The following is a 23289-nucleotide window of genomic DNA, read 5'->3' on the forward strand; positions in this document are numbered from 1 at the left end:
GGGAGGGAGGTCAAAGGTCACTCCAGCCAGTTCCGCTTCCCGTTCCGGGATCCAGCTTGTCGGAGAGCTTTGCGGTGCGGGCGAGGGCTCTGGGCCCGTTTGTGGGGTCTAGGGGTCGCCTGAGTCTCCCGCTGCAGCCATGGCGGCCTCCACCGCGGCCGGGAAGCAGAGGATCCCCAAAGTGGCCAAGGTAGGCGGCGGCGCGGGGCCTCGTGGAAGAGAGGCCTAGGGGAGGGGTTGGCTCCGCCTAGGTGATGCCCGGGGCGGGAGGCGTGTGGTCCCGGGAGCCGGCGCGCCCCGTGCGGGACCGCGGAGAAGCGGGAGGGAAGGGCCAGCCGCTGGGGGGCGGGGGGCGGGGAGGCACACCAGTGTCCACGGGGCCGTCGTGTGGGGAGGTGTTTTGCGGGGGAAGGAGTGGGGTCCTTCAGTACAGGCCAGCTGAGCCGGGCAAGCTCTAGGCGCTGGGGGGCTCCAACGAGGGCGGGCGACGAGCAGTCCTCCAGTAAGATACCTTAAGGGTAAAATGGCAACCTTGCAAAGGCTACTGAGGCCGAGTGGAATATGCCGTGGCATCTGGGCTTGTGTGAGGGGTTTCCAGCGTAAACTTTGCTGAGGAAGAGACGGTTAAGCTGACCCTTGAAGGCGGAATAGGAGTTTCCCAGCTGAGAGTGGAGGGAATGAGAGTAGATGACAAGAGCTGTGTGTTGGCATAATTTAAGCAATTAAACAAAATATCTGATACGCTCTGATATTTCCGTCGGCGGCTAATACTTAGTGAGTGCTTAATATATGTGACAGGCTTTGTTCTAAGCCTTTACAGATACTCTCCCTCCAGTCTGTTTCTGGAGCCTGTCTTTTACATACCCATGTAGATGACCCCGTGAGGTAATGCGTAGAAAGCACATAGCACAGCTTCTGGCAGTTAATGCTCATTAGGTATGAGCCATCGTCATTATCATTATCACCATCATCATTCCACACATGGCATTAAATACTTAATATTTCTTATAATTCAGTTCCATAAACTTTTATTGGGCTCCATGGGTCCCATAGAAATATAACATGAGCCACATAGGTAATTGTGAGTTTTCTCATAGCTGTGTTAAAAAGTTAAAACAGGTGACGTGAATTTTAATTTATATATTATATTTAACCGGTGTAGCCAAGATAGTGTCATTCCAACATGTAAGGAATATAAAAAGTTTAATTAGGTAGTTTATTCTCTTTTTCATATTAAGTCTTCAAAATCCCATGTGTGTTTTACACTCGCAGCCCAGTTTGGACTCACCAAATGTGATTCATGGCTGCTGTGTTGGACAGCACAGCTCTGAGACCTCAAGAAGCTTACAGTCTAATGATGGGAACTTACTGAATATGTCTTTGAAATGCCATGAAAAGTCAAATGCAGTTATCCACCTGGGGCAGAAATTGAAGAATTCTGTAAATAGAGGTTGAAATGCCAGATAAGAAATGGCACACATCTTGATAAAACAAAACCTTTTGTGAGAATTTTACCAAGGCAGCCTCGAAGTTTATTATTATACTATTCTAAAAGGGAAAACTTGCTGGTTTTGCTCTCTTGTCTCTTGAGGCTTTTACCTATGGCTTTGTAATAGATACCCTGCATAAGATAGAAAATACTTTTTTTTACTTTGTTTCATAGAGAAATGGGAGCATGTCATGCAAAGAGGGCATCTTGTAATAATGTTTATAAAGTTCACATCCAGAAAAATGTTCATTTGTTTCTTAAACCTTGTTGCGAAGAGCACTTGCTAAAAATAGAAATGTCTCCTGTCTTAAAAGGTGAAAAACAAAGCCCCAGCTGAGGTGCAGATAACTGCGGAGCAACTGCTAAGAGAAGCTAAGGAAAGAGAACTTGAGCTTCTTCCACCTCCCCCTCAACAGAAGATCACAGATGAAGAAGAGTTAAATGATTACAAACTAAGGAAGAGGAAGGTCGGTCCATGTGATTTCTTTTAGTCTGTTGATATTGTTAGGAATTTATAGGTCAGAGTTTGAAAAGTTCCTCACTGGTAAGAGAGACTATAAGCTAAGAAGAGGTGAGTGTTTTTTCTAGCCACATGAATAGTATAACTTCTGGTTACCAGGTGATTGCATTGTGCTGAGCTCTGTGAAATATGCCATGAGTTGTCTGTCTTAAAGAAATTAAATCCATCAGAGACAGAATGTTTGGTGCTGAATCAAAGATGAGTGGAAGTTTAACAGGCAGAACAACAGACAGCTGGAGGAGGGGTGGAATTAGTGAGATTGCATTATGTTCTTTTGTCTGTACCGCCTTGTGTGTTAAGAGGTAAAACCTGGGATCGAGCCACGAGAAGACTTGGGGATCTGATCCGACCTTCTCACCCTAGGATGTGGGATCATTTTAAACTGCTGATCTTACTGTATCTACTTATTAGTTATCCTCAATGAGCTGTGTATGAAATTCTGAGACATTGAGAGGACTTAAATAGGTAAAAACGTTTTCTTATTAGGAAAAGTGTAGAGTATATTAAAGTACCAGTTAGTTGTCATGAGCAATAAGAGAAAATATCAACAATTCTACTAATAATTCTTTTTACCTAAAGTTTTTCTCTTTGTTTGCATGTAAGACTTTTAGGAAGCGCTTGTGACCATAACCTTCTTTAGTAGGTTTCTTATTTCTTAAGGCTTCCAGGATGTAATTTCTCTTAAATAAGAGCAAAATAAATAAACTTCTTAGTACAAAGATCAATAGACAAAAAACAATGTCATTTTTAGTCACTTTCCCTTTAACTTGACCCTTTTTGCCTTTCGCCAGACTTTTGAAGATAACATAAGAAAAAACAGGACCGTGATTAGTAACTGGATAAAATATGCACAATGGGAAGAGAGTCTAAAGGAGATTCAAAGGTAAAAATCACTGAGCATGTAATTGTATAAATAAAAATTCATAAATTACCAGATACTAAAACATAGAAAAAGTTAAAGCACGAGTAAAAGCGCGTGCCTCTGGTAATAATTTTCAAAGTCTGTTCCATGGGACCCTAGGGTTCCTTTGAGGGGCGTGAGGGCCACTGTGGTGGAACAGTCCTGGGGGGGAGCAGTGGAGGCTCTCCAAGGTGGGTCTCGCCATGGGCACACACTTTATAGCCAGAGAAGTGCAGTTCCATCTGCTTTCTCCATATTGGGATTTTTTTTTTTTTTTTTTACAATAAAAATTGTTCCACTGAAAACCAGTGGCCAAAAAGATGACATCACAGCCTGAGCCTTCCTGTTGTCCCCCTTTCTGCGTTCTCCCAGCATGCCCCCTGCTCTGGCTGGGCCTGAGAACCTGCTGCTCTGTGAGCACATCTTGCCTCCTCGACCTGACACCTGGCTGTTCTCTCTGCCTGCAGTGAGCATCCTCCCTCCCCACCTTGGTCTCTGGACCTTTTTCCAAGTTCTTACCTACTGCCTGGCCTTTTCCACCAGACGTTTTTATTTCTTTCCCCTCTACTTCCTTGTGCAGACCTTGACTATAACATTTATCACATTGCGTTGCAATTACACGCATGTCAGTCTTTCTCTAAGTCTTGTTAAGGTTCCTGAGAACATCACATCTTTTCACCTTTTTATGCCCAGAACCCGGCTCACGATAAACACCTGACAAAATAGCAGAGCCCTGCAGATGGTTTCAAATGCTTGCCATGTGTGTTGCATGTACTGTTTCTGATACCCTCCAAATCTTGCTTCTCTAGGGCTCGATCCATATACGAACGTGCTTTGGATGTGGACTATCGAAATATTACACTCTGGCTGAAATATGCAGAAATGGAAATGAAGAACCGCCAGGTCAACCATGCCCGAAATATCTGGGACCGGGCCATAACGACTCTGCCTCGCGTCAACCAGTTCTGGTACGTTTCTGATCTAATGAAATGGCTTTTTGTAGACTGCAAATTTCCACATTTTTGTGTATTTATTTTGTTTATAGTTGTATATATATTTAATCTTACATCTTATTTTTTCTTTAAACATACTATCAGTACTTTCTAATGTCCTTTAGTCTGCTAAGTTACAATCTCAACGTATAATAGCTGTGTAATCAGAACAAATTTTGGTTGTAATCTTTTATGCATAAAAATCAGCTTGTCAAACTAAGCAACTTTTGAGGAGAAAAATCCTTTTTTCCAACGGTTGATCCTTTTCAGATTTACATTTTAATAAGAAAACATGTTTGACTTAACCTTTAGGGAAGATAAAGCCCTAAATGTTCTTCATGTTGAACAAAGTTAGAGCTAGAAATTGCCAGAGACTGTGTTTTTCCCTAAGTCATTTGGACCATGACAGATAATTGGGGATGATTTTGTTAAAGGTACAAGTACACGTACATGGAGGAGATGCTGGGGAACATGGCGGGTGCCCGGCAGGTGTTCGAGCGCTGGATGGAGTGGCAGCCAGAGGAGCAGGCCTGGCACTCCTACATCAACTTCGAGCTGAGATACAAAGAGGTGGATCGGGCCCGCACCATTTATGAGCGCTATATCCTTTGAACGGGTCTGTGTGGTGCCCTTTTCCCAGGTGCTGCACTCCCGTGGGGCTGTGGTCTGGTTGGGACATGTGGTCATTGGTGTTGGCCTAGAAGTCAACATCTGCTGCATAGACTTCGTTTATATTTTCTAGGAACACAGGTTGGTCAGAAAAAAAGTTTGTGGTCTGGATAATTGAATCTTTTCCAGTGAGACTTTGGTCTGTTTATTCTTTGGCATTAACACTGTGGTTCCTTGTGGAAGGTGACATCCTAAGGCCCTGGCCGCTGCAGTGGGTCCTGGTTTGTTCTGGGGTGTACGTTGGTCATCAGCACCAGTACTGGAGTTGATCTAGAGGGTCACCATTTACTAGCCGTGTGACCTCAATGCGTCGGGTAACTCCTTGGAGCCTTGGTGTCCTCATCTTTGAAAGGAAAATAAAAGTTCCCGCTGTGGGCTGACTGCGAAGAGGAGATGGTAACACAGGAAAGCACTCTCAGCAACTTGAAGTAGTTGATTCTACTTTTTCACTGTTCTTGTACTTGTGAATTCTGCTTGCTAAAGTTTATTTGTAAACCCAAAATCAGTATTTGTGGTACTTTGGCAGTCATTTGCAGACAAGCCCAGAGTGATGAAAAATTTGAATCACCCAAGACACATGGTCCCAGTTGAGGACAGACAAGACGAGCATCTGCCTTCTGTCTCTGCTCTCCTGCAAGGATGACCGGGGCGAGGGATGGGAGGGGCGGTACAGGGGAGAGAGAGACGCTTCAGCTCTGGGGCCAGCTGGACAGGGCTGAATCCTTTCTCTGGCACCAGTTAGTGGGCGGCCTCAGGCAAGTCACTTAACACTTCTGAGACTTGTTTTCTCTTTCATGAAATAAAGAAAAGAGAATCTACCAAAATTAGTTGTTTTTAGGATTTAAAATCACAATCTGTGTGAGATGTGTGTGTGTGTGTGTGTGTATATATGTGTGTGTATGTATTTCCCCTAGGAGCAGTGATATGGTATTTGCTAGGCAGAATGGCTTCATAATAACTACTGCGAGATACAAGACTCAACTTTATTATGCAATTTTAACATCTTAAATATGACCACTCATTTTGATATTACTAGTTTAACAACAGCATTTATAGTGCCTGCTTTGTGCCATGCATTATTCTAAGCACTTTACAGATATTGTCATTCAATCCCCACCACAGCCCTGTGACTCAGGAAATTGCTTCATTCTACAGATGAGGAAACAGGCAGGAGAGGGTCTCTCGGGTAGTGATGGAGATGGGATTTGAACCCAGTAGCCACTTTAGAGCCTGCACTTTTTACATCGTTGCCCTATTTGAATGTATTACTACTTTAGAAATTAACAATTTCTTCACGGAAGGTAGATTAAAAATACATACGTCCTGTGAAGAAGTAAATGGTAATTCAGAACTTTCTCTTGGCTCTGGTTAGAAGTTTTCCTTTTGTGACATGTTTTTTTTTTTTTCCTTTTTTTTTTTAAGATTTTTTTTGTCTGTGCCATGCACCTTGCAGAATCTTAGTTATCCGACCAGGGATTTAACCTGGACCATGGCAGTGAAAGCGCCAAGTCCTAACCACTGGACTGCTAGGGAACTTCCTTTTTTTTTTTTTTTCCTTATATTTTTATTGGAGTATAGTTGATTTACAATGTTGTGTTAGTTTCAGGTGTACAGCAAAGTGAATCAGTTATACATATACATGTATCCATTCTTTTTCAGATTCTTTTCCCATATAGGTTACCACAGAACATTGAGTAGAGTTCCCTGTGCTATACAGTAGGTCCCTGTTAGTTATCTGTCTTATATGTAGTAGTGTATGTTAATCCCAATCTCCCAATCCATCACTTCCCCTGACGTTTCCCCTTTGGTAACTGTAAGTTTGATTTCAGTATTGGTGAGTCTGTTTCTCTCTGCAAAAAAAGTTCATTTGTATCATTTTTTAAATTAAATTCCACATATAAGTGATATATATTTGTCTTTCTCTGCCTGACTTAGTTCACTTAGTATGATAATTTCTAGATTTATCCATGTTACTGCAAATGGCATTATTTCGTTCTTTTTTACGGCTGAGTAGTATTCCATTGTATATATGTATGATATCTCATTTATCCATTCCTTTGTAGATGGACATTTAGGTTGTTTCCATGTCTTCGCTGTTGTAAATGCTGCTGCAATGAACATGGGGTGCATGTATCTTTTCAAATTACAGTTTTCTCCAGATGTATGCCCAGATTGCTGGATCATATGGTAGTTCTATATTTAGTTTTTTTTTTTTAAACACCTTTATTGGAGTATAATTGCTTTACAATGGTGTGTTAGTTTCTGCTGTATCACAAAGTGAATCAGCTATACATATACATATATTCCCATATCCCCTCCCTCTTGCGACTCCCTCCCACCCTCCCTATCCCACCACTCTAGGTGGTCACAAAGCACTGAGCTGATCTCCCCGTGCTATGTGGCTGCTTCCCACTAGCTATCTGTTTTACATTTGGTAGTGTATATATGTCCATGCCACTCTCTCACTTTGTCCCAGCTTACCCTTCCCCCCTCCCCGTGTCCTCAAGTCCATTCTCTGTGTTTGCGTCTTTATTCCTGTCCTACCCCCAGGTTCTTCAGATCCTTTTTTTTTTTTTAATTCCATATATATGTGTTAGCATCTGGTATTTGTTTTTCTCTTTCTGACTTACTTCACTCTGTATGACAGTCTCTAGGTCCATCCACCTCACTACAAATAACTCAATTTCGTTTCTTTTTATGGCTGAGTAATATTCCATTGTATATATGTGCCATGTCTTCTTTATCTGTTCATCTGTCGATGGACACTTAGGTTGCTTCCAAGTCCTGGCTATTGTAAATAGTGCTGCAATGAATATTGTGGTACGTTACTCTTTTTGAATTCAGGTTTTCTCTGGGTATATGCCCTGTAGTGGGATTGCTGGGTCGTATGGTAGTTCTATTTTTAGTTTTTTAAGGAACCTCCATACTGTTCTCCATAGTGGCTGTGTCAATTTACATTCCCACCAACAGTGCAAGAGAGTTCCCTTTCCTCCACACCCTCTCCAGCATTTATTGTTTGTAGACTTTTTGATGATGGCCATTCTGACTGGTGTGAGGTGATACCTCATTGAAGTTTTGATGTGCATTTCTCTAATAATTAGTGATGTTGAACATCTTTTCATGTGCATTTTGACCATCTATCTGTCTTCTTTGGAGAAATGTCTGTTTAGATCTTCTGACCATTTTTTGATTGGGTTGTTTGGTTTTTTAATATAGAGCTGCATGAGCTATTTGTATATTTTGGAGATTAATTACTTGTTGGTTGCTTCGTTTGCAAATATTTTCTCCCATTCTGTGGGTTGTCTTTTCATTTTGTTTATGGTTTCCTTTGATGTGCAAGGGCTTTTAAGTTTAATTAGGTCACAGTTATTTTTGTTTTTATTTTCATTACTCTAGGAGGTGGAACCAAAAAGATATTGCTGCAATTTATGTCAGAGTGTTCTGCCTGTTTTCCTCTAAGAGTATCTGGCTTTACATTTAGTTCTTTAATCTATTTTGAGTTTATTTTTGTGTATGGTGTTAGGGAGTGTTCTCATTTCATTCTTTTACATGTAACTGTCCAGTTTTCCCAGCACCACTTATTGAAGAGGTTATCTTTGCTCCATTTTATATTCTGGCCTCTTTTGTCATAGATTAGTTGACCATAGGTGTGTGGGTTTATCGCTGAGCTTTCTATCCTGTTCTCTTGATCTATATTTCTGTTTTTGTGCCAATACCATACTGTTTTGATGACTGTAGCTTTGTAATATAGTCTGAAGCTAGGGAGCCTAATTCCTCCAACTCTTTTTTTTCCTCAAGATTGCCTTGGCTGTTTGGGGTCTTTTGTGTTTCCATACAGACTAAAAATTTTTTTTTTTACTTCTGTGAAAAATGCCATTGATAGGGATTGCGTTGAATCTCTGGGTTGCCTTGGGTAGTATAGTAATTTTGACAATGCTGATTCTTCTAATCCAAGAACATGTTATATCTTTCCATCTGTTTGTGTCATCTTTGATTTCTTTCATTAGCATTTTATAGTTTTGTAAGTACAAGTGTTTTGCCTTCTTAGGTAATAGGTTTACTCCCAGGTATTTTATTATTTTTGATGTGATGGTAAATGGGATTGTTTCCTTATTTTCTCTTTCTGATTGTTCGTTGTTAGTGTATAGGAATGCAAGAGATTTCTGTGTATTTTGTATCCTTCAACTTTACCAGATTGAGCTCTAGTAGTTTTCTGGTAGCATCCTCGGGATTTTCTAAGTATAGTATCATGTCATCTGCAGACAGTGACAGTTTTACTTTCTCTCCAATTTGGATTCCTTTTATTTCTTCTCTGATTGCCATGGCTAGGACTTCCAAAACTATGTTGAATAAAAGTGGTGACAGTGGACATCCTTGCCTTGTTCCTGATCTTAGAGGAAATGCTTTCAGTTTTTCACCGTTGAGTATGATGTTAGCTGTGGGTTTGTCATATATGGCCTTTATTATGTTGAGGTATGTTCCCTTTGTGCCCACTTTCTGGAGAGTTTTTATCATAAATGGGTGTTGAATTTTGTCAGAAGCCTTTTCTGCATCTATTGAGATGATCATATGGTTTTTATTCTTCAGTTTGTTAATGTGGTGTATCACACTGATTGATTTGCAGATATTGAAGAATCCTTGCATCCCTTGGATAAATCCGACTTGATCATGGTGTATGATCCTTTTAATGTATTGTTGGATTAGGTTTGCTAGTATTTTGTTGAGGATTTTTGCATCTGTGTTCATTAGTGATATTGACCTGTAATTTTCTTTTTTTGTGGTACCTTTTCTGGTTTTGGTATCGGGATGATGGTGGCCTTGTAGAATGAACTTGGGAGTATTCCTTCCTCTGCAATTTTTTGGAAAAGTTTCAGAAGAATCAGTGTTAACTTTTCTCTGAGTGTTCAATAGAATTCACCTGTGAAGCCATCTAGTCCTGGACTTTTGTTTGTTTGAAGTTTTTAATCACAGTTTCAACTTCAGTACTTGAGATCGGTCGGTTCATGTTTTCTGTTTCTTCCTGGTTCAGTCTTGGAAGGTTGTATCTTTCTAAGAATTTGCTAAGAATTTGTCCATTTCTTCTAGGTTGTCCATTTTATTGGCGTATGGTTGCTTTAGTAGTCTCTTATGATCCTTGGTTTTTCTGTGGTGTCAGTTGTAACTTCTCCTTTTTCATTTCTAGTTTTATTGATTTGGGACGTCTCCCTTTTTTTTCTTGATGAGTCTGGCTAAAGGTTTATCAGTTTTGTTTATCTTTTCAAAGAACCAGCTTTTAGTTTCATTGATTTTTTTTTCCTTTTGTTTTTTTCTCTCTATTTCATTTATTTCTGCTCTGAACTTGATGCTTACTTTCCTTCTACTAACTTTGGGGTTTTTGTTGTCTTCTTTCTCTTGTTGCTTTAGGTGTAAGTTTAGGTTGTTTACTTGAGGTTTTTCTTGTTTTCTGAGGTAAGATTGTATTGCTGTAAACTTCCCTCTTAGAACTGCTTTTGCTGCATCCAGTAGGTTTTGGACTGTTGTGTTTTTGTTGTCATTTGTCTCTAGGTATTTTATGATTTCCTCTTTGATTTCTTCAGTGATCCCTTGGTTGTTTAGTAACATATTGTTCAGCTTCCAAGTGTTTGTGTTTTTTAGTTTTTTTCCTGTAATTGATTTCTAATCTCATAGTGTTGTGGTCAGAAAAGATGCTTGATATGATTTCAATTTTCTTAAATTTACCGAGGCTTGATTTGTGGCCCAATGTGTGATCTATCCTGGAGAATGTTCCATATGCACTTGAAGAAAGTGTATTCTGCTGCTTTCGAATGGAATGTTCTGTAAATATCAATTAGGTCTATCTGGTCTAATGTGTCATTTAAGGCCTGTGTTTCCTGATTGATTTTCTGTCTGGATGATCTGTCCATTGATGAAAGTGAGGTGTTGAAGTCCCCCACTATTACTGTGTTACTGTCGATTTCCCCTTTTATGGCTGTTAGCATTTGCCTTATGTATCGAGGTGCTCTATGTTGGGTGCATCTATATTTACAATTTTACATCTTCTTGGGTTGATCCCTTGATCATTATGTAGTGTCCTTCCTTGTCTCTTGTAACAGTCTTTATTTTAAAGTCTGTTTTGTCTGATATGAGTATTGCTACTCCAGCTTTCCATTTGCATGGAATACCTTTTTCCATCCCCTCGCTTTCAGTCTGTATGTGTCCCTAGATCTGAAGTTGGTCTCTTGTAGACAGCATATATATGGGTCTTGTTTTTGTATCCATTTAGCCAGTCTGTGTCTTTTGATTGGAGCATTTAATCCATTTACGTTTAAGGTAATTATTGATATGTATGTCCTTATTGCCATTTTCTTAATTGTTTTGGATTTGTTTTTGTAGGTCTTTTTTCTTCCCTTCCTCTTTTGTTCTCTTGTGATTTGATGACTGTCTTTAGTGTTGTGTTTGGATTGCTTTTGTGTGTGTGTGTGTGTATATCGTAGTGTTTTGGTTTGCAGTTTCCATGAGATTCTGATATAGCAATCTATGTATATATATATACAAGGTTGTTTTAAGTTGCTCATCTCTTAATTTCAAGTGCGTTTCCCATTTCCTGCATTTGTATTCTCCTCTTCTCACGGTTGCTGGTTTTGATATCATATTTGTGTGTGGATAATTTCCTACCTTTACTTTATGTTTGCCTTTACCAGTGAGCTTTCCCATTTCTTGTTTGTAGTTGTGGCCTTTTCTTTTCCACCTAAAGAAGTACCTTTAGCATTTGTTGTAAAGCTGGTTTGGAGGTGCTGAATTCTCCTAGCTTTCGCTTATCTGTAAATCTTTTGATTTCTCCATCGAATCTGAATGTGAGCCTTGCTGGGTAGAGTATTTTTGGTTGTACGTTATTCCCTTTCATCACTTTAAATATATGGTGCCACTCCATTCTGGCCTGCAGAGTTTCTGCTGAAAAATCAGCTGATAACCTTATGGGGATTCCTTGTGTGTTATTTGTTGCTTTTCCCTTGTTGCTTTGATATTATTTCTTTGTATTTAATTTTTGTCACTTTGATTAATATGTGTCTTGGCCTGTTCCTCCTTGGGTTCAGGTCGGAGGGGGCTGGGCCAGGAATCGGGGTGTTCAAGCCCACCCAGGCGGGAGTCCCTCCCAGTGCGCGTGGAGGCAGGGCCTGGTACGTGGGGAAGGAGGCTGCAATGGCAGCCTCAGCTTCCTCCACAAATGTTCCTGGTGGCGGAGCTCCAAACTCCTGTCCCTCCAGGCTGTCTCTGTGCAGCCAACGGCAGTCTTCTCCCCGGATCTGCTCTCCAATGCCACGTTCCAGCACCCAGCCCCTTCTGCACCGGCAGACACACATCTCAGGTTGGGGTGTGCAGGGCTGAGGCAGGGACCATCTGTCAGTCACACTCTGTCCTGCCTGCCACAGACCAGTTGTTGTGCTCTTCTGCAATTCCCTGAAGCTCCTCTTCTGTCCCAGCTGATCTCCCCATCAGGGAGGGGGCTTCCCTGGGTGCGGGAACCTCCCCACTCCTTCAGCTCCCCCAAAGGGGCACAGGTCCCATCCCCCTTCCTCTTCTTTTTGTTTCTTTCTTTCGTCCTACCTGGTTACGCAGGGATCTTTCTTGCCCTTTCAGGTATCTGAGGTCCTCTGCAAGTGTTCAGCAGGTGCTCTGTGAGAACTGTTCCATTTGTAGATGTATTCTTCATGTATTTGTGGGGTGAGGTGAGCTCCATGTACTCCTATTCAGCTATCTTGACTCCTCCCACATGTTTTTTTCTTAATCAGTAATTCAAATATTAATGTTACTGAGCAGATACTACAAAAAGTGCCATTTGTTGAGCACATTCTTTTGGCCTGAAATTGCTAAGAGCTTTACACACATTTTTCTCATTTAAAGTTGGCAGTCATCAAATGAGGTTGGTTAGTATTATTTTCCTCTATTTATAGATGATAAAACTGAGGCTTAGATAAGATAAATGACTTGTCCAGATCACATGGCTAGTCATAGGCTTCAGCTTTTTCGTGGCTCCAAACTGCTGTTTGTACCACTCCTAAAATACTGAGTAAGCATTGGAGGAGGCCACACAAACAAGACACGGCCGCTTGGGTGGTCACAGGTTAGTGGGTCTCCACCTTTGTACATGTTTTATCACCCCTGTAGCCACCCATAGTGTGTGTTGTTGAGGTTCTGGGTTTGGGTTTTTGTTTTTTAAGCCACATTGTTCTGCCTGGTTTTTCTTTAATCCCGCTCACTTGTTCTTGTGCACCCTGATGTGAAGAACTGGATCAAGTATGCCCGCTTTGAAGAAAAGCATGGTTACTTTGCCCATGCGCGGAAGGTGTATGAGAGAGCTGTCGAATTCTTTGGGGATGAACATATGGATGAACACCTTTATGTTGCCTTTGCCAAATTTGAGGAAAATCAGAAAGAAGTAAGTAAATTTAAAGGAACTTGATTATGTTGCAGAACAGCTTAGAAAAGATTACTTTTTGTGCACATTGAGTTCACTTACATTTTCTTATTCACTTATCCTTGGAGAAAATGCTTTCAAAATATGAAAATGTGATTTCTCAAGGAAAACAGCATATATCTGGCCAAGCTGCAGATTGGGAGTTAGTGATTATGGATTATATTATAACTGTCTTAATTTTGTTGTGCTCTGCTTCAAAATTAAGTCTTTAAACCTAGAATGAGACTATTATCTGTAAACTGAGAGTCATTTGATACCCTGATTAAAGGGCTTTACAGGTAATGAACCTGGGAAACAAAAAGCCCAGAGCCCTCAGTACAGAGAACAGAATATGAAATGGAAACAGAGATTGCCCCAGAAGAAGTCAGTTATTTTCTCCCATAGTATGTATGGAAAATAATCCTGTAATGTAGCTCAAATAATACAGGATTGGGAGGGGTTGGCTGGGATCTGAGTGCAGGGTCTTGCACAGGTCCCAGAGGTGAGTTCAGATTCCTCAGGCTGGTGGGAAGTGTGGAGGGTCTTAAGCAGGAAGTGGTCGGCTGTCATCTGTGCTGTGAGGGGAGCCTCTGGCTGGTTCATGCAGAGTGTATTGGGGGGAGGACGGCAGAGTGGGCATGGGGGCGCTTTTCACATGGTCCAGGGAGAAATGGAGGTGGGTCGGCAGGGGCCTGGGGAGAAGTGAAGAGCTGTGTTGAGGAGGTAGAAAGGGCTGGGCTGTGGAAGCGCAGCGAGTGTGAGGAATGCAGGAGAGAGGAGTTGGGGAGGCCCCTGCCAGAGCAGGTGTGTGATCACGGTGGGGGGTGTGACTCCCCAGGACGGGGGGAGTCTGACAACGACCCAGCTGGGTGGGAGGAGCGAGCTCGGGTGAGTCTGCGATGTGCGGACGACGTCCAGCTGGCAGCGTTAGGAACACTGTTAAATGTGGGGCTCAGAGGATAGTGTCTGTCCATCCTGGCTGAAAGTACCTCAACAAAAGGGAGAAGAAAAGTCATACTTTGGACATTTTGAGGCCTCATAATCTAACTTACAAGTAATGTTTTATGTCATAATTACTTTTCAAGTTGTGGCTAGAATGAGAGTGCTGTGTTCTGGAAGATAATCATCCTGTCTGCTTTCAGTTTGAGAGGGTACGAGTGATCTATAAGTACGCCCTGGATCGAATTTCAAAGCAGGAAGCCCAGGAGCTCTTTAAAAATTACACCGTCTTTGAGAAGAAGTTTGGTGACAGGCGGGGCATTGAAGACATCATCGTGAGCAAACGGAGGTTCCAGTACGAGGAGGAGGTGAAGGTGAGCGCTGGCGGTGAGTCGTTGTGCTGGCAGGGACCTGCTGGCTAGTCCTGGGCGACAGCATCGCTCTCCGTCATGTGTCTGCAGTAAATTGGCGTTCCAGGTGGGGAGGTAAACGGGGCTGGTAGAAAAGGCAAGCAGACAGCGCTTGGATTTGCTCTGCCACTCGCATGTTGGAAGTCACTTTGTTGGTTGCTGATTGTACACAAAGAACTTGAGCAAAAGCAGTCTGAAATCCATTTGAGCTCATTTTTTAAAGAAGATGGAAGTGTCAGAGATTGATCGAAAAAACCCATTTTTATACATTACCTTTTGGCTTAATTGCTTGAACAAAAGACGTATTGTAGTTAGGGTTCCATTCTCATTTCTGTCTGTAGCGTACTATTTTGATTTGAATTCAGAGGTAGTAGTGTTTTCCTTTACTGCTCTGCTCTGTATTTTAAAATACTTCTGCTTGGCCAAATTGATTAAGATATCTCCAAACAAAGGACTAAGTCTGGTGTTAAATGGGGTCAGCAAGATATGTTCAAGACGTATTGCTGTTAATTGAAAAGACAGGTTTTGCAGTTGTGAGCATGGTGTGTAATTCCATCGGGATTTTAAATCTAGGCATAGTGGTGCTGTGGAGTCACATACACAAACAAAGACACTTATGGAAAAAATAGATGTCTGTTTTCATAGCTATAGATACTGGGAGGTGTACAGAATCAATAGGGAAGCTGGAGGAGCAGGCTTGGAAAATGGGCGGGAATCAGGGCAGTTGCAGAAAGTCCTGGAGCAGGAGATGAGACAGTCACATTTCACTCTGGCGGGAATGACTGACCCACCAATGGATACTGCTTCCACAAACCAGTTCTCAGTGTGCTTCATCTCCACGTCACCCGCTCGTGTGCGCCAGACCCTCCAGCAGGGGTCCTTACTCAGCCAAGTGTGGTGGCTGCCGGTGTGGGGAAGATGGGGAGCTGGCACCCTTCACCCTGCGGGGGAGAGGCACCCAGGGTGCCACCGGAACAGGGGCTGCTCTGGTTACCGTTTGCTGCTTCATTAGAAAAACAAGAGAGCAGAAAACATTAGTTGTTATCGATCTTTATGTATTTGTCTCTAAGTCATCTTTCCACTCATACCTTCTTGAAAAAAAATGAAAAATTGGTATAGTCCAAAAAAATAAGCTGTTGTAGATACAAGGGGCTTTGCTGGGGGGACCTCTGGCTAACAGTTTGTCTTCTATAGTCCTTTTCCTTTTCTATTATAGAATCTCAAGAATGGTATTTTTAAATGAAATAGCCTGTAAAGTCTAGAAAAAATTTGCTAGAGTACAGAAAGTCAGCCTGCTGCCTTCTTTCAGCTCACATAGTCCCACAGGTGCAGCTCTGGGTTTGGTTTCTAATTATTATTATTATTTTTTTTTTGAATATCTTTAAATTTATTTATTTATTTTATTTTTAGCTGTGTTGGGTCTTCGTCTCTGTGCAAGGGCTTTCTCCCGCTGCGGCAAGCGGGGGCCACTCCTCATCGCGGTGCACATGCCTCTCACTGTCGCGGTCTCTCTTATTGCGGAGCACAGGCTCCAGACGCGCAGGCTCAGCAGTTGTGGCTCACGGGCCCAGTTGCTCCGCGGCATGTGGGATCCTCCCAGACCAGGGCTCGAACCCGTGTCCCCTTGCATTGGCAGGCAGACTCTCAACCACTGCGCCACCAGGGAAGCCCTGGTTTCTAATTATTAACCTTGTCTTTCTAGGCTAACCCGCACAACTACGACGCATGGTTCGATTACTTGCGCTTGGTGGAAAGCGACGCAGAGGCAGAGACGGTGCGGGAAGTCTACGAGCGAGCCATTGCCAACGTGCCGCCCGTGCAGGAGAAGAGGCACTGGAAGCGCTACATCTACCTGTGGATCAACTACGCCCTCTACGAGGAGCTGGAGGCGAAGGTGCAGAGCCGAGTCCTGGGGTGGGTGGGGGCGGGCTCCTCCCCCTGTGCCTTGGCCCTGCTGGCGCGGCTGCGAACTGATACCACATTTTATAAGGTTGTTTGTTTTTTGTTTTTTGGGGTTTTTTTGGCTGCTTTGGGTCTTTGTTGCTGCGTGCAGGCTTTCTCTAGTTGCAGGGAGTGGGGGCTACTCTTTGTTGCGGTGCGCAGGCTTCTCATTGCGGCGGCTTCTCTTGTTGCAGGGAGCACAGGCTCTAGGTGTGCGGGCTTCAGTAGTTGTGGTGCACGAGCTTAGTTGCTCTGTGGCATATGGGATCTTCCTGGACCAGAGATCAAACCCGCGTCCCCTGCGTTGGCAGGCGGGTTCTTAACCACTGTGCCACCAGGGAAGTCCCCTCTGCCACATTTTAAACTCTATACACCTGTAGTGGACACAGGGGAGGTGGTTTTTAGTTTTGCTGTATTTTTTTTAAACCTTGAGGTGCAACAAGGTTATTACTTGGAACTTGAAAGGGAACAATGAACTAGCCCTTAGTTTCATTATTTATAGTTTCCTGGGTTTTCTCATGAAGAGGGATCACAGCTGGATTGCACATGCTTACTTTTAGCAAATTTTCAGAAATTGGTTGTGTGTAAGTTAATAGGAAAAGGTTAACTTTCTGCTGCTGATCCGAGACTGTAGAACATCTTTGTTTCTGCCATCAGGCTAAAGAGTTTGAGGGCTGTATTGTGGGTGATTCTGTGATCAAAGTTTGATGGCCAAAGGCAGTTCAATTTTGATCATAAATGCAATCAGTGTTTGAAAATAACTTGTAGAAACATATTCAATGTTAGGGGTGTACATTTTTATTAGTAATAGTGAAATTGGTATTAGTAATAGACATGAATATTTTGTGCAAATTTCGTATCCTAATGCAGGATCCCGAGAGGACAAGACAAGTTTACCAAGCCTCTTTGGAACTCATTCCTCATAAAAAGGTATGTTTGCTCTTAAGTGTTCTGTTCCAGACACATCAAACTCCTGCATCTGTTACTTGTGAAATAATTCAGTGGAATCATGTTTATTGATTGGCTCTTCCCTGTGCTAGGCTCTGTGGAAAACATAAATAAGAATAAGATACACTCTTTGTCTCTGAAAACAGCTTACAGTCTAGTTGAGCGGACAGCCTGTGTTAAGTGACCAATGACTGATACAGATGCTAATGGAGAAATTCCAGGAGGATGGTAATCAGAAGAGACTGAGCTCAGCATGAGAGGGCACAGCCAACCGGCTGCTGGCACCTGCGTGGTCGTCCACAGGCGCAGGGAACACGTGTGTCCTGGGAATGGTTGACACGTGATCTCTGTGTATTTCCCAGCATGAGAGACAGAGGTGTTGACCGAGTTGCCTTCTAGAAGAGAGGGGCGTATTCTGCCTGATCACAGCACACCCACAAACAAAGCCGCCTCTCAGTAGGGGCTGCAGAGCCCTGTGTTATAATGAAGTGTCTAGATGACTGTTCCTAATTTCTGGCAAATATTGTCATCTTAGCTTATAAATGAGAAGATATGTCCATCCTATCTCTGAAGCTTTAGGGAAGTTCGTCTGTGGCCCTTGTTAATTTAAATTTAACTTACGTGAGTTTTTGTGCTTTTGTTTTCTAGTTCACATTTGCCAAAATGTGGTTACTGTATGCACAGTTTGAAATAAGACAGAAAAATTTACCATTTGCCAGAAGAGCTTTGGTGAGTAAAGAAAGGCTCAAGATGCATCATGAAGTCCTTTGAGAAGGAAATTAAAATCTTAATGCTTACAGGTTATGTAATTCCTCCTGAGAAGGCAGCAGAAACACTGTGCCTTTATAACCTGAGACTTGTTCGAAAGCACGGCCTTTGAAGAAAGATTGGGTGATGATACTTAAGTTATTCTGTGTCAACATTGAACAGTTAGAGCTGCCAGTTACCAGATCTTTCCTCCGGCTAGAGACATTGAATCTTAGATCTTTAGTATTCTGATCCTGTACAAGATTTTTGGTGTATTAAGTGCACCTTCCTCTTAACAAGTGTTCTAAAATTTCTTAATAGGATCAGATGCAGCTGTCCTTTTGGTAAGCTACTCTCACCCTGGCTGTGGGCAGCAGGGTTCGTCCCTTGATTATCCTTTTACTCATGGGAGGTGTTGTCCATCTGACATCCGCATTCACTAGGACATCCTGAGAAACCAGGTGAAATTCAAAATAGTTTTCCAAACGGTTCTGGAACACTATCTCTTGCGAAACAGGCCCACTTGACAGCTAAGTGAATTGGAAGGTTTCCTTTGGTCTCTGTCGAGCCAGTTTGAGCAGTGCGATACTGCAGAGGGAGAGGGTGGTGTGCCATGTTGACGTGCCAAGGCTCTTGCTTAGCGGAGAACAGCTTCTAGGCTAGGCTGAGGATGTCTGCACACGTCAGACCCACTCGGGCATCACAGTGGTCGGTTGTCTTCTTTTCCAGGGAACTTCCATAGGCAAGTGTCCAAAGAACAAGTTATTTAAAGGTTACATAGAACTGGAGCTACAGCTTCGAGAATTTGACAGATGCCGGAAGCTTTATGAAAAGTTCCTGGAATTTGGGCCTGAAAATTGTACCTCTTGGATTAAATTTGCAGAATTAGAGACAATCCTTGGCGATATCGAGAGAGCCCGGGCCATCTACGAGTTAGCCATCAGTCAGCCACGTTTGGACATGCCGGAGGTGAGGCCCACGGGGTGACTATGGCTTTATCTTAGATGCTTGCCCAGTGTTACCTCAGATGACCTTCTGAATATGTGTGCCTCTTAAAGCATAAAGACCATCTCACCTATAGTCTTTTCCACTCAGATTAGGACTTCCTGTTTTGGAGACAGGAAGCAGCCCTCTCTAGTCGGGTAGCACAGCACAGCACAGCCCCACTGTGACACCAGGATGAATTGGGATCTTATGGGTGGGATCTTCCTCCCTTTCTCTTAACAGAAGGCTAAAGAGGATGAGCCCAGGGCAGTGCAGTCAAGGCCACCCGGAGAACAAGGGAGGTAAAGGTTGAGACTGCACAGCCCGGGATCCCTCTGGTGCAGTTTTGCCTGGATTAGGCTCTCACTAAACTAGGATGTTCCTGGAGGTACCACTGCCCCTGTCCAGGCCGGCCCGGCTGGCCACAGGGCCTGAAATCATCCCGTCAGGATCTAAGCTTGAGCCGCGAGGTGGCGCCAAACCACAGCTAGGACAGCGCGAACCTCTCAGGAACCACTGAGCTCGCACAGGGACTCTTGCTCGGGTGTGACCCTGCACTGAGCAGTTCACCAGGCCCCGCCGACTGCACTGGGCAGGGCTTTATGTGTCACTGGTCCCATCACTTGGCCTCAACCACTCCACAGACTGCGGCCTCCAGGCGTCCGGGCCACATCTTCCTGGTCCCTGTGCCCTGACGGGCTGTGCCAAGCGGGTGGGCAGCTGTGCCCTGGATGCTTGTTGAGTTGGACTCAGGCACATCAGGGAATTTAGAATGGAGGCAAAAACGGTGTGCAGTGGCTGATCCAGGCCTGTTTTCTCCCCGCAAGTCCTTGGTATGTGGCAGCCTCAAGACAGTGCCTGGGAGGTTTGGCAAGTTTCCCTGCTCTTCTTGGTAAGTCCAGAAGAGAATCTGAAAATGAACCCAAGGTCTTTTTTCTTATAATGTAGACTCTTAGCCAAATTTTGGCCAGTCTGTAAACACCAGTATTATTTCTTGTATCCACATACGGTCTGTTCCTTAATTGGTCATGAAAGTTCTAGGTTCCTAGATTTCCTAGATTGGAATGCTAGTTAGGCTGTGCTTTGGATAGGAGCATGTTGCTTCTTAAATGTCAAGACTGATCTATGAAGTTATCTTTCTTAGGTGCTTTGGAAATCATATATTGATTTTGAAATTGAGCAGGAAGAAACTGAAAGAACACGAAATCTTTACCGACGATTGCTTCAACGGACACAACATGTCAAGGTATCCTGTGCTTTGTGGGTTGTCTTTGATTTTGCTTGAATCAGCAGTCCAGAAGAAATAGTGTATTTATATATTTTAAGTGTGTGGGATTTTTTAATATATTTATTTTAAATGACTTCCTTTTACAGAGAGCTTGTGAGTCTCAGACGACTTTGGAATGTTAAGCTTATACCAGGTCAATGTTTATACTGCGTGTAAATAACTTGGATACCGTAGGGTTGAATAAAAAATTAAACTTCAGGATTTTGAGACTATTTCAGACACCTAATTGGATATAGAAGCAGACTGCTTCAGCATTACTATATAGAAGCATCTAGTCAATATGTTGTATTGGAATACTAGAGATGAACACGTTACTATGCTCAGATGTCACTAACGAGAAATTAGCTGTATTATGACGTTGTTTTCTGGGTGACATGGTTAATTTGGTTCTGTAATAATATCTTTTAAGGTATGGATCAGTTTTGCACAGTTTGAGTTGTCCTCAGGGAAGGAAGGAAGTTTGGCTAAATGCAGACAAATTTATGAAGAGGCTAACAAAACCATGCGAAACTGTGAAGAAAAGGAAGAGAGACTTATGCTGCTGGAATCTTGGCGAAGCTTTGAAGATGAATTTGGAACAGTATCAGATAAGGAGAGAGTAGACAAACTCATGCCAGAGAAAGTCAAGAAGAGAAGAAAGGTCCAAGCTGATGATGGGGTAAGAACTGAGCCGCTGAGCTGGTCCTTTCATGCCAGCTGAGCAGAAATGCACCCGACTTTGAAATGTGTACTTTTAAGTGGCATGTATACAATCTGAGAAAGGGGGTTGACAGCTGGAGGAGGAGACAGTCACAGTCTGGCTACCATGGCAACACAGCAGGGTGTATGGTCCACCCAGGGCTGGAGAACGGGGGGTGGGGGTTGGCAAAGGTTCTTCCTGGTGCTTGGTTCCAGAAACTGTATGAAATGTATTTCCAGAGCATTAAGCCAGGAGGTCAGGGTGGAGGGAATTGAAACTCAGCCTTTAGGTAGGAGCCAATCCAGAGAAGGCTTTTTAGGCTGTAGTAAAGCTCTGACACAGTTGGTGTCTCCTGCGGGTTGATTTGAGGGGCTTCGTTGGAGGAGGGTCTGTCGGGAGGCTATTGTAAGCAAAGCAAGGTGGTGTTGGGAGCTGGGACCAGGGCGACCTTTAGGAAGTGAAATCAGTGCCCGATTGGAGGTGGGATGCAAAGGCAGGGAGTCAGGATAATCACAGATTTATGGCTTTCACTACTGGGTTAATACTAAGTAAATCTTTAAAAATTTAAAGACTCACACGTAAGACTGCAAGATGGGGTTGAAGACACTGACTGTCTTCTTGATTGACCATACAGGAGCTATGCTTAGATTTTTAGGGCATTTTCCACCAGGTTGTAGCTCTCAGTGAGCTACAGCTGCAGCGACACCCATCCAACAGCAATTACTCACTCCCACTCTACTGGGCTAGGCCCTTCTAATTTCTCTTTGAAAATTCTACTTTCCAAGTAGACTTTGATGTTGTTTTGCATAATGAAGATAAGTTGAATTTGAACCCTGGGTTTCTCAGTGAGAATTCTCCACTTTAACTGAAATGTATTCCAGCCATGTGTTAGCTTATCTTTTAACTGTTTTACTTTTTTCCTGCAGTCGGATGCAGGCTGGGAAGAATACTACGATTACATCTTTCCGGAAGATGCTGCCAACCAGCCCAACCTCAAGCTCCTGGCCATGGCCAAACTGTGGAAGAAACAGCAGCAGGAGAAGGAGCCTGGCGAGCAAGACCCAGATGCGGACGTTGCCGAGCAGGAATCCGGGCCTTCCTCTTCCTGTTGAGAGACGTTTTATTATTTTTGTAGATTTATAGTTTGGAACTCTTGCAACTCCTGTAAGTTTTTGGATATTTCACCAGTGGTGAATTGATGGGAATCTTTGGCAGCTACTTTTGAATTATTTTTAAAAGGTTCTTGGGTTAGTTAGGGGTGGGTTGCAAGTAAACGAATTTTTTTAACTGTTGGATTTCTTTGTCTGAGTCTCAACATTTTGTGTTGTCCTAATGCATCATGCATTAGGAAATCTCATTAAGGTAACACTTAGCGTGTCTTTTAGATGGAACTGCAAAATTTTGGAAGAGTCTTTTTTTAGAAGTTCTCAGTTACATTTCACAGTAGCTTTTCAGGTGAAGTTTTCTCATGCTTGCCTTCTTCCTAAAGATGTTTTATGCATTCATCTGAATCCTGTAACTTATTTACATCTTAAGAGTCACACTGACTTGAGTTCCATTCCCAGCTCTGCCACTTGGTGATACATAACTTAACCTTTATTTTCAGTTTCTTCACTCATAAAATGGGCTTTTGCCAGCTCATTTTGAAGATTAAATTAGAAAGGGAGTATTCCTGGCACAGAGTAAGTGCTCAATAAAATGTTCATTCCTGGCCACTTTCTTAAATATGTTCATTTCTTGTGGAATTGAATGTGCTTAGATTAATTTAACTTCTAAATAGCTGTACCTTCTTAATGGCCATTTATACTAAGTGTTTTTGAAAACACGAGTTAGAAAATAATTTAGTTACTGTATTTCTGAACAAGGTCTTTTACCAAAAACATTTTAGTTTAATTTCACTTATGCTGTAATCAGTCTCCCAAACTGGTTGAGCTCTGCAGTGGCTTGTTTAAAGAACAGTAATGTTAAGAGCTGTGAAAAACAATGTCCCATGCTCCAGTGAGTTTGGGAAGCCTTGTTGACAAATCTCTTTATCGTTAGGCTTCTCAGGGCCCTTGATAACACTCCTATACATTATGAATCCCCAGGTGCAATGCTGGCTGTGTTTCCCAAACTTAATGGACAAGGGAATCATCTCTACCTAGACCACCAATAAATGTTGCCCAGCATGCTGCAGTAGACTGTCTACCTGTAAAACCTGACACATTCAACTTAGCCTCGATTTAGAACGTGAAAAACAGCTGAGGTAACTATATGCTAAGTCATGAAACAAAGCAGCACAAGATGATAATGTGCTGGCTGATATGCTTATATTCTCAGGCAAAAAATACTTGCCTTAATTAACTCAT

General features: G+C 42.7%; 1 protein-coding gene across 1 annotated transcript; it reads left to right on the forward strand.

The window, feature by feature from the left end:
• Positions 1-40: 40 nt before the first annotated feature.
• CRNKL1 (crooked neck pre-mRNA splicing factor 1) lies at positions 41-22233 on the forward strand. Its single transcript, XM_059898322.1, has 14 exons — positions 41-190; positions 1804-1956; positions 2801-2892; positions 3720-3878; positions 4337-4503; positions 12809-12987; positions 14148-14318; positions 16057-16248; positions 17166-17225; positions 17892-17972; positions 18720-18959; positions 20119-20220; positions 20672-20920; positions 21868-22233. Exons 1-14 carry the CDS (start codon positions 140-142, stop codon positions 22051-22053), a joined length of 2082 nt encoding a protein of 693 aa, XP_059754305.1. The 5' UTR covers positions 41-139; the 3' UTR covers positions 22054-22233.
• The last annotated feature ends 1056 nt before the right edge of the window (positions 22234-23289 follow it).

The sequence above is a fragment of the Balaenoptera ricei genome, chromosome 15, assembly GCF_028023285.1.
Source record: "Balaenoptera ricei isolate mBalRic1 chromosome 15, mBalRic1.hap2, whole genome shotgun sequence".
In the NCBI taxonomy this organism is placed as follows: Eukaryota; Metazoa; Chordata; class Mammalia; order Artiodactyla; family Balaenopteridae; genus Balaenoptera; species Balaenoptera ricei.